Below are 12009 nucleotides of genomic sequence, written 5' to 3'. Positions count from 1 at the left end.
ATGTGGTACGATCATGGAGGTTCAAAATAGTAGCAATTAAGTCCATAAGACAAAGTGACATCCTTGGCAAACTTGCTTCAGATGGTAGGAATGTGTTTATTATATTTCATCAAGCTTAAAGTTAAGAAGTTTGGGTGTATAAAGGCAGGATTCAATTGTTGGAAAAACTTATCCTCTCACAGTAGCAGATAAGAAAGCCACTGCTCTATCAACGACACCCTTGGCTTCCCACAGTTCTTTCCTTCACATATTGCTGAGATCACAACTAATTCAAACAGATTCTTTTTTAAAAAAAGCTTTTATTGACCTTTTTAGAGAGAAAGGGAGAGAGAAGAAACATTGATAGAGAAGCATCAATTGGCTGGCTCCTGCATGCCCTCCACTGGGGATTGAGCCCACAACCCAGACATGTGCCCTGACTGCGAATTGAACCAGCAACCTCTTGGTGCATGAGACAATGCTCAATCCATTGAGCCACACTGGCCGGGCTCAAACAGATTCTTTATATCCCTCAAGTTTCATACAAACCTTTGAGTTTTATTTAACCCCAAACATTCTTTTTAAGAAGGACGGTGTTTCTAACAAGTAAATTTCAAGATACCAGAAGAGAAATAAAAGTTTATTTATCTTTTAGGTCATGTCCATTTGCAAATCAAATTCAGTACATGAACGAAGAACGGCATTATAGTCCACACTGCTGGCATCTCTTCCACGACCCGAGGCTCACCGATCAAGGGTGTTCAGTCAGTCTTCTAGTGTTAAAAAAGCCTTTCCATCGATTTTTGCTTTTTTTCCGAGAGAACATTCAAAGGAATTATTCACAGGAGCAGATATGGTCCTCAGTCCCTTCTATTTTGCACTGCGTTGCAAAATATGGTTTGTTCTCTTTAAACAGTCACCTTCCCATCCTCACTCATTGTATTTGGCCAGTTTTAACCTGGGGATAATGTTCATAGACTGCAGTTCCTGGAAGAGCAGCTTGCAGGCATACGGAATACGAAGGGAAGACACGTGACAGGACGACTTGCAGTAATGGCACCTGAAACCCAAGTCGGCATGTATTAGAGGGACAATGACTCAGAACAAAGGCCTGCACGCAGGAAGTGAGAATCCTCTCTAACAAATTCTACCGCCATTCCTCCATTGAGTTGGTTTTCTACTCCTCAGTGTTCAGCCACACTATCCAAAATGTACTTGTGTCCCCAAAGTAAAAAGAAGCCCTCAAAGAAGCAAAAACCAAAACAAAACAACGATCACTCCCCCGGTTTTAAAACCACGTACTTTTAATCAGTTAGCACCATACTTCTTAGAGCTTTCTCCTTAAAATGCAAAACAGCTGCCAATATAGTTGTTTTGAATAAGCCCCCGAAATGTGAACCATCTGAAAGTTACTCAGATTTAGACTTTTCCTTGTTGAAAGCATTTTAAACAGATTCAGTATCCATGTATTGATAAGCATCTACTGCATCTAGGCAAGAGCTCAACATTTATCATTTGACTTCTGTCACTGAGAGACTTGAAGTAGGCTGGGAAAGATGGAACTTCCATATAGAAAGGTGGTATGCAAGGCTCTACAAAGTTGGTTATTTCTATTAGCATTGGAGCTACTTTAGTTACTGGCCCTGTGTATATGCACATATTCCCATTTAATCCTTACAACAGCCCACATTCCTAATCAATATGCCTGCTATGCTAGTAGGATTATCTTTTCTTTCAGCCAGGGAACTTAAAGCCATTGATTAGGTCTTAATCAATGGCTACAACTGAAGAAAGGGTCCCTGGGGAGAACTATTCTGTCAGGTTTCAGACCAAAACAGAGCCTCACCCTATACCTCAAGGATCTGGGGCACCTGGGACAGTAGGTATCCAGTACAAATCCTGAGACTTAATAGGTAGAAAACTAGGTCCTCCCAGGTAACAGGGGAGAACAGGAGTGCAAGAGGAATAGCACCAAGGCTTGGAAGATGCAGTGCTAACTGGGAACTGGAGGGAGATCCCTCAGGGAACAATATAGGCCATTCTGGAGGGTGGTAAGGCACATGGGTAAAAAATGTAAACACGCATATTATTGAAGTGATCACAAAAGTGGCAAAGATGTGCACAAGAATGTTCACGGTCACACTATTTACAGCAGCATGAAGCAGAAGACTGCTCATAGTTCTGTGAGTCCAGGACATGTATGCAGGAGAACCTGTGCAGACACTGAATGCAATGCTGCAGACACCTCTTTACTGAAATGTAAAGGTGCCCAGGGCACACTGTGAGGTGAAAAAAGCAGTCTGCTAGACAGCATGGTCCCAAGCGGGTCCTCAAATGGGTTTCAGTAAATGTATGAAGTTCCCAAAATCACATGTACCAAGATATTTTTGGTATCTATTTGTATTTCCCTGCTATTAAAAACATCAAAAAAATTCATGATTTAGAAACGAAAATGGTTCAGAACTACTGGCAAACAGAGATGTCCCCCAAAGTCACTAAAATATTAACAGGGGTCATCTCTGAGTGGCGGGAATTCTGACTAATATTTTTTGTAACTTTGAATATCTTATAAAGAGCAGGGATCATTTTTGCAATCAGCAAAATAAAGCTTGTATTATTTCAGAAAAGGAAATCACCAGGGCTGAGAATGAACGTGCTGGTGAGTGACTCCGCAGATAGGAGCTCCTGAGGAGAAGAGAATGGGATCCACGCTTGGGCCCCTACCAGGGGGCTGTGGGAGCTTAAAGTGCGGAGTATCTGACTCTATCCACAATAATATAAACATGAGAATTACTTTTCCTAAAAGATTACCTAAAGGTCTTTTTAATGCATGACAGTTTATGAATTATGTTTTTAATGTGCCTGGGTTGGTCTAATTTATCTAAGTATCGTGTTTATGCCTTAACTGAATAGGAGAAATGGATTTAGCTGGAGCAACTTCTTGCAGATTCTCCTGTCATCATCCTGTGAATTCAATCCAGGCTAATCTACTTAAAACTTCTGTGTGTGCTGATTCACGATCCAGAAAGCCCACTAACCTTCTCTTCTATGAACTATTTCTCCACTATTTAAAATGTTCCAATGCGTATATACACATACATGCATACACAAATAAAAATATATACCTATATAAGTAGAAATATATAAATTACCTTTCCCTGGTCTCAACAACTCCCAAAGAAAGAAACTTGACCCAAACAATAATAAAATAAACTGATTTTTCAGGGCAAAGCCAGCAAAAGGAGGAGGCTGTGGATTCACATGAGAAATGATTGTCCAGTGAAATATCCTCCATGAGCTAATTATCTTAACAGGGATTTTCTTGTCTCTGCAGTTTTCCTTCTGGACCTCTCTTTTGTGACTTCTACCCCTCGTGTCTTCTGTAGAACAGTCTTGCTGTAAATATCCCCATAGCAATGCCTTACTAATGTGCAAATCAGCGACAAAAGGCCAGTCTCAAGGTTCTGAACTGCTCTAATTACTCAGCCTCCATTGTGCTGTTCATTAAAGAGCGACTTCCTCCAACAAACGCCCGTGCTCCCTCCCACACAGCCCAGCACACACGCCAGGTAACATGGGAAAAGGACAGCATCATTATGCGCCTCTGCCTGAGAGCAGCACACGGAGCCTGCCAGCCTTCCAGACTGGACGAGGATGCTTTCCTGTTGGCAACAAGGGATAAAGCAGGCCATTCAAAATCAGACATACAGTACAGTACCAGGTCTGTTTAATTACAGTCAAGACCCTTTAACCGTGTAACCTGATTTAGTGCTCTTTGAAAGGATTTCAAATACAATACACATTGAACACATGAGCTTCAAAATCAGGCACTGCTATCGGATAATCTTTAAATGTGACAGAAGCAAAGCAGGAAAGAAGATATGAAATTAACAGAATAACGCTGAGACCAATTACTGCTTACCTTAGTTTCCCCGAGTATTCAGCATAAGAGAGCAAGGTTTTCAAAGTGCATGAGTAAATATGATCGTCTTTTCTTTCTCTTTTCCTTCCTTTCTTCCTTCGTCTTTCTTTCATTCCCTCCCTCCTTCCTTTTTCCCCTTCTTTCCTCTTTTTCCTCTTTCCCTCATTCTCTCTTTCTTTTCTTCTTTTATTTTTCCTCTTAGCCTTCCTCCCTCTTTCTTTTTTCCCCTGCCTCTCCCCTCCCTCTTTCCTTTCCTTTTCCTCACTCTTCCTCTTTTTTTTGGGGGGAGGGGGGGGACTCGAGAGTATGCAGGGGGAATGGAGAAGAAAAGAAACTCTTTTTTGAAGTTTCATGATCCCTATTGGTAATAAGATGACTCTTCTGCACCATCTTTTCAAAGTAAATTACTTAAAAATCCTTGTGCCAAATTTGAAGATTTAAGCATAGTGGAACTAAGTTTCAGGATCTTCCTATTACATTACATCCTGTTGTTGTTACACAGGTCAATAAAACACAAACTCAATATGCATTTCAAAAGACCCATGTCACTGATACAAGAAAGAGCTAAGTTTACGCTCAGAATATTGTCACCCCATCTCTGCAACCTTATGAAAGGCAAATGGCCACCTCTTGTGTCAGATTTTAAAATGAGATGATTTCTTCACAGACAGGTTTCATTGACTCTTCTACATCAAAATTATAAAATAACTGATTTTGGCTAAAAGGATTTGACATCTAACTAACAAGGTATACACTGTGTTCTAAGAAGGCCACTCATTATCCTTTTCCCCCCTTCATTGTTGAGCGTACTACAGATGTCCCCTTTATTTCCCCCCATCATTCTGACTCTTAATTTGCTTTATTCAACCAAGAACTGGCAGCTTAAGATGGCAAGAAGTCGGGGGACTCATAAGGAAAACGTGGCCCATGTAACTAACCCTCAAGCTCTGGCAATGAATGCTCACCTGTGCCTAACTGCCCTTCTGGGGACTGCCCATCCCTAGGGAAAGGGGCTCCGGAAGGGAAGTGAGAGGTGATGAGGAAGATGAAGCTACTTCCCATCCCTGCAGCACCTGCCTCAGATGTTGTTAGACCTGTTCTCTGATAGAAAAGTGAGTAGAGACTGGGGAACGCAGGCCCTCCTGTCTATAGGGGTATTCAGGGTCCTGGATCATGACCAACGCTCTAAGCAGAGTAGTGGTTCTTTGGTGGTGCAGCGGAACCATTGCAAGGAGAAAAGATGCTCTAACAACACAAACAAAAGGTATGCAGCATCACCTTTTAAACTGGACTTTGTGTACTGACTGCATTGAGCTAACAGACTGAATCACAGTTTACCTACTGACAATCCTAGTGCCAGTTAGCAATATGGTCTCTGCCATCATGAGAGTCACAGTCCAAGTGGAAAGCAGCTTGCTGTGCAGACAGAGTACAGACAAGGAATCAGGGTACCAGGTTCTGGTCCTGGTCTGTCACTAATTTGCTATAAGATCTGGGGCAACACACCTGGCTCTTTAGGTTTGAAGTTAAATGAGGGCATTCGACACAATCTTCTCTAAAATGTTTCTATTAACAATATGCTATAATTATAACACCTACCAATGACTCTGCTAGGATTTTTACAGGTGAAGTGTTATAAAAGGTACTTGAGATAATAGTAACAAGATGATCAAGTCCTTAGTCCTTAGGAGTTTAAACTCCGGCTGTGTACAGAGCAGGACATTAGGTAGACAAAGTGAACATGTACACACAGAATCCGCAATTCCAGGAAAGCATGGACCGGAAGGTTGGAGAATATGTAGGTATGATCTAGTCAATTCTGAGCTGTGCTTTAAGAGGCAGGGGGTGTAATATGAAAGACATATGGTATCCACTTACCAGCCGGAATACCCCAGAAGTCCACACTGCCCACAGACATCAACCTCAAAGGCATCACTTGAAATCATTAGTCGCTCTAGTAAAAGCATACTGGCTCCATAACCAATTAAACAGTCACGTTCCATTTCTCCAAGACGCAAACCACCATCACGAGATCGACCTTCAGTGGGCTGCCTTTGAAACAAGTTAAACAAATGTGTTATTATATTACACAAAGAGGCCGCATCACATGCTGGCTAAGAGCACAGAGCTTTGGAGCAGGGCTCACCTGGATTCAAATCACTTATTAGGCAGTGACCTTGAGCATGCTGCTCAGCCTCTCAGCCTCATTTGTAAAACGTACATAAGACTACCTGTTCCAAAGAGCCTTAAATGAGCAGAGATGTGATCCTAGAGGTTGGTTGCTATTTTTACTTTTAAATAGAAATAATAAGTAATTATTTAAATAATGATATAATAATAAACATACAGCATATAAAGTACCAGTGCTAGCATTACGATTACTATTACAATCACTATCATTATTATTAGGGAGGGATGTCTTTTGAGTATTTTCAGAGATGTCTTAGTTCTTTGTTATTTAAAAACAGAAAAAGTGAGCAGAACAGAGTGTGGAAGAAACCCGGTCCTCTAGCAGTTAGCCCCAGGCCTCCATGTTTAATTATTTACTATTAAATAAATTAAACCTGGAAAGAAGCAAATGGATTTTTATAAAATTTGGAATAGATCAGGAGTCACCTGGAGCCAGATGGGAGGTTCCCTAGAGACCTACCTCCCTGCCCCCAGTTGTGTGTGTCCCATACACGTTCTTCCTTCGTGTGTGAAAATGCTCCATTCCTTTTTAGGGGGAGCACTGGAACTGGGCGGCTACTAGCCCCTGAATGGACTCCCTGTAGTTTATATATCTGCTGGGCTTGAGAATACTTTAAAAGATTAAGGATCCAGGATCCAGAGATGCAGGTAAAATTTAGAGATTCTGAAACAACTTAGGCAACCCCACCTAGGTACTGGTGACACAAATGATCAATGAGAGAGACAGAGAGACAGAGAGAGAGAGAGTCACGAGCACCCTGGCCAGCTGATGTGGGAGTGACACTCCTTGGAGGTAGTGTGAGCAGGGGTGGACTATAAAGCTCTTGTTTGCTTTATTCCACAGCATCTTTTAATCTCTGCTATTGTTGCTGCCAGATTTCCAAAGAGTTAAGAAGGTAAACACACGATTGCCAGCACATGCTGAAATGTTAACTTGTATTGTTCATAGTTACAATGGGAAGTCAATTTAAGTTGTATATTATTTGTTGAAAGAAAACCTACATATGAAAAATTTATAAGTAGATCTCAATGAACACACTGTAGTGGAAAGTTCATAGCTGAGCACAACATATATATGCTTTTATCTGATAGAACCTCCCTGGGACAGGGGAAGGACCCTTCCACCTGTGGCCACTGGACAAGTGAAGGTGGTCAGATCACATGTGGGCAGAACCCACAACTTGAATTTTAACCAACTGAGATAACCGACTATAGACAAATGCACTCCAGGCGGTCTTCATATGGAATACACAAAAGTAATACTAAAGTAATAACTTTTTTTATACAACCAAGTAAAACATAGGAAATAACTGCTTTGACATTTATATTACTCTGAAATAGTTTTTGGATGTTGTAAGTGAAATACAAGTTCCGGAGGGAACAGTATGCAGGGGAAAGATATACCTAACCCAAGTAGGGTCTCAGTGCTGAAGTCAATACTGGCTTGAGAATCTCAACTTCTCTTCCCTCTTCTGTAATTTAAGTACACAAATGCCTATCATTTCAATAGGCATGTGCATTTGCTCAGTTTTACATGGTCAAGGGATTGAGTCATCTATACCTCTCCTGTGGTTTGGAAAACAAAACAAAACAAAGACCCAAATATTAGCTGCTTCATCCTCTGCTCCCTCCACTACACTGTAACATCTAAGCAATGCTCCATGACAGTGGACAGGGACCTGGATATTTATTGAGCATCTCCCATCGACACTGTACACAGTCTATATTCAAACACCTGACATTCACCAGCATGCTGTGTAGTGGGTTTTATTGTCTCTACTTCATATACAGGAAAATGAAGCTGAGAGACGTAAGAGATCTGTCCAAGGCTCATGATAGTAATACAAGGTGGTGATGAGTTCACATCTATGTCATTCTGACCCCAGGGCCCGTGTTCCCTCCCCTGGCTCAGAGTTCCTCATCCTTGGCAGTAGTGCCATACTGAGCTGGGTAGTAATTCTCTGAGGTAAAGGCTGTGCTGTGCATGGCAGGATGTTTAACAGCATTCCTGACCTATAGATGCCAGTAGCTCCTTCCTTGCCCCCAAGTTGTGGCATCCCCAAAATGTTTTCCAATGTCCCCAGGGAGGCAACATTGCCCTGGTTAAGGACCACTGCCTTAGCCTTTACTGCTCCAACTGGAAAATGTAGTAGTGAGAACACATAAACTTGGTATTTGTAAATTTCTTTTCCCAACAATTATACCCATTCGTTAAATCCGACATTGGGCTTGAATTGAGGATACACTGGTGAAGGGGCATACATGGACCCTGGAGCTTATGCAAATAAGCATGCAAGTACAGGTGTCTTATGCTCCAACCACAGAAGTTTAAGAAAAATGACAGCTGTGGCTTAGGCTACCAAATAATGCGTGCATATGTTTTCTGTGCACACACGGGAGTGTGAGGTGTACTGATATGCATATGTGTGTGTAAGTGTACCTACATTCTTATGAAGGAACTGTTTTGAACAGGACCATACTTGTAAACTGGTACACAGTAAACGATTAGATAGAAGAACACTATGAAGACCTACAGAGGGTTTGCTCTTGTGCCTGTAAAATGATTTTTAATTGGCTGCCATTTTTTAAATATATTTTATTGATTTTTTACAGAGAGGAAGGGAGAGGGATAGAGAGTTAGAAACATAGATGGGAGAGAAACATCGATCAGCTGCCTCCTGCACACCTCCTACTGGGGATGTGCCCACAACCAAGGTACATGCCCTTGACCGGAATCGAACCTGGGGCCCTTCAGTCCACAGGCCGACGCTCTATCCACTGAGCCAAACCGGCTAGGCCAGTGGTTGGCAAACTCATTAGTCAACAGAGCCAAATATCAAAAGTACAACAATTGAAATTTCTTTTGAGAGCCAAATTTTTTAAACTTAAACTATATAGGTAGGTACATTGTTATTAACTTAATTAAGGTACTCCTAAGGCTTAGGAAGAGCCACACTCAAGGGGCCAAAGAGCCGCATGCGGCTTGCGAGCCGTGGTTTGCCGACCACGGGGCTAGGCAATTGGCTGCCATTTTTAATGTAAATCAAGACATATATAATTTTTGTGGATGCCTAATACCCCAAAGTTTGAAATCTCAGGGAAACAGAAACTTTGCTGAGTCTGCTTATTGTTGTACTTGGAAATGCAAGGGAGACTCGCCTGCACTGTCAATCCCTCCTGTGAGTGCTCTCCTCTTACCTGGTAAGGACAGCCCGTGGTCCCCGGGCACGGGCATGCATCTTATCCAGCACCATGTGTTTCAGCTTCTGGTAGTACACGGGGCCGAAGTAAATGTATGCTTCCAAAGGCTCCCTGAAAGAAGGGTCAGAGTTTGGGGTTAAGAAACTAAGTTTGGGCTAACAGGAGACAGCCTTTTCTAGGTCTCAGCACTGGCAGGCCCTTACTTGTTTATGAACAGGTTTATGAGTGAGTGAAAGAAAATGAAAAGGCTAGATCTGAAAATATAAAAGTACCATGGATACATTAAAGCAGGGGTAGGGCCATTCTTTTGCCAAGGGCCATTTAGATATTTATAACCTCATTCATGGGCCATACAAAATTATCAACTTAAAAAGTAGCCTGCTATATTTGGTCAAACGTTTAATGAACTCACCCCTAGTGCTTTAGCAGAGCCAGGCCAAATGATTTGGCAGGCCTTATATGGCCCACAGGCTGGATGTTCCCCACCCCTGCATTAAAAGGTACAGTGTTTAATTAAGAAATAAAATTTAAACAGCTTGTGAAACTGTGTACGGAACGGTGCTTCCTTCACTGCTCCCACCCTAGCCAGGCCACCATCCTTTCTGCCTGGACTACTGCAGATAATCTTCTAGTTGGTCTCCTTGCTTCTACTTTCCTCTCTCAACAATCTCTTCTTCATAAGCCAGAGCCATTCCTTCTAAAATGTAAATAGCAGCAGGTCACTCTTCTGATCTAAATTCCCAATAATTTCCCATTGCACTCAGAATCCGTACCAACCAAATTTTGCATGTAGCCACAAGGTCTACGGTAATCTGGCTCCTGCCCACATCTGACTCATTTACTATTTCTTTTCTCCATCGCTCATTCTATTCCCTTACACTGGCCCCTTCATGGTTCTTCAAATGTAGCAATGAATTTTTAGAAATATTGTAGTAAGAGTTTAAAGGAGTGAATATTTAAGTGCTTTGACAGAAGAAACTTTTTTTCTTAAGTCTGGAGCAAGAGTAGCCAGAGGATCGATGACTTTAATATTATTTTTACTGCCCCAGAGCTTCCTTCCTGGGGCGGGGGGGGGAAGCACCTACCATGTGTCACTTAATCCATGACTTAATCTGTATAAAAATCTGTCATCCCTATTTTTAAGATGAAGAAAAGGGCACAGAGTGTCCAAGAGGTTAAGTAAGAGCTGGTGAGTGATGCAGGAAGCTCCAAACCCAGGGCTCTCTCTGCCATGCTGGCCAGTCTTGAGCCAGGTAAATATGGGCCACAGCATGATGTAAGAGTAGGAAGAGCAAAAGACATGGCAGAGAAGCACATACATATATATGTGCCCACTTGCTTACTATACCTTATACTTTCTGTCTCATTAGCAAAGGCTTTTGCACTTATCAAGCCATTCCGTTAGCTTAAGCACAACCAGATTCTTGGAAGACCCAAAGTGGAGTGGAACAGGGCAGTCAGGAGACCCTATTCTTGTCGCAGTTTGTCACATAGTAATTATATGACTTCTTTATCTCAGTTTTCTTAGTTGTACAACCAAGTGGTTGGACCAAGTTTCTTTCTAGCTCTAATAATGAATGATCCTATTCCTCCATAGTATGACTGCTCATGGTAGAATTCATGGAACTCTGTCACCACTTCATCATCAACTGAATAAGGCCATATGCAATTTTTCCTCCTAGCTATGCTGAAGAATGTGACAAAGGGTGAAAGCTGGTAGGTGAATATGCTTGCAAGCCCTTTGTAGAACTCCGAGATAATTAGGAAAGAAATGAAAACACTGGCTGGAGTATAGAGAACAGTGATGTAGACATAGCCATAAGCTATCTATAGGAAGCAGAGCTTAAGCCATTCAAATCTTTCAGTAAAATTATGTTCAGAAGGTCCACCAAAATGGTTCATTTGTTTTGCACACTTTCTGGGCAACTTTGCATTATTTCTGCATGAGAAGCAAAGACTAAGATGATTAGTTTACAATAACAACAACGTTTTCTGAAATGAACCTCAGCTATTTTACTGAATCATTTTTTAAATGGACCATTACTCTTTCCCTGTAATGTGATTTTCTATAACATCTCAAGTATGATACACCTAAAGAAATCCATATTATCACAGGCTGGATAAATCATTTTAGAAAGCACTCAATGCTTTTAACAGATACAGATTTTGACCATTTTAATCACATCTGGATAGTCCATTTGCAGCACTGAAATCAAGCTGTGTGTTCTCACACATGCTTCCACACTGAGTTTCAGTCGTGCATTTCTGAGGTTTAAAACCTCAGAAGAACAGTATAAACTCTGTGTCCCAAAGTTTTACCTGGCATAAAAATACTGAAGTGTGTCTTAATTTAAACAACCAACTTGATCCTTTAAAATCATGTGCAAGCCAAGTTTCAAAACCTTGTCCTTCACAATAATTTCAGGGGTATCTGTTTCTCCCAGATAAAAAGAAATCCCGTCCCTCTGCCTGTGTGACCTGCTCTCGCCTTTCCCCAACCTCACTTCAGGCTGCACCACTACCTCCTCACTGCATGGCAGCCAGGCTGGCCTCTTCCAGTTCCCAAACCTACCAAGATCTATCCCTTGTGAGGTGTTAAATACGCTTTTCCTCTACATCAGTGGTTCTCAACCTTCTGGCCCTTTAAATACAGTTCCTCATGTTGTGACCCAACCATAAAATTATTTTCGTTGCTACTTTGTAACTGTAATGTTGCT

General features: G+C 41.7%; 1 protein-coding gene across 7 annotated transcripts in view; it reads right to left on the bottom strand.

Moving 5' to 3' along the window:
• Positions 1 to 598: 598 nt before the first annotated feature.
• The window catches only part of POLR3B (RNA polymerase III subunit B), a 106778-nt gene continuing 95367 nt past the window's right edge, over positions 599 to 12009 (bottom strand). For 4 of the 7 annotated variants that reach the window (XM_036298706.1, XM_036298701.1, XM_036298702.1 and 1 more), the window contains 3 exons: positions 9290 to 9403; positions 5780 to 5953; positions 599 to 1039 (listed from right to left, as the gene is read on the bottom strand). In XM_036298706.1, the coding sequence (XP_036154599.1) occupies positions 910 to 1039; positions 5780 to 5953; positions 9290 to 9403 (418 nt within the window). In that variant the 3' untranslated portion in view covers positions 599 to 909. Of the gene's footprint in view, positions 1040 to 5779; positions 5954 to 6044; positions 6184 to 9289; positions 9404 to 12009 lie in introns of those variants that run through there. The other 3 variants (XR_004966001.1, XM_036298704.1, XM_036298705.1) reach the window with 3 other exon arrangements.

This window comes from Myotis myotis, unplaced genomic scaffold (assembly GCF_014108235.1).
Source record: "Myotis myotis isolate mMyoMyo1 unplaced genomic scaffold, mMyoMyo1.p scaffold_m19_p_3, whole genome shotgun sequence".
Taxonomy (NCBI): Eukaryota; Metazoa; Chordata; class Mammalia; order Chiroptera; family Vespertilionidae; genus Myotis; species Myotis myotis.
Note: the sequence above shows the minus strand (reverse complement) of the source record. Positions and strands in the feature narration are given on the sequence as shown.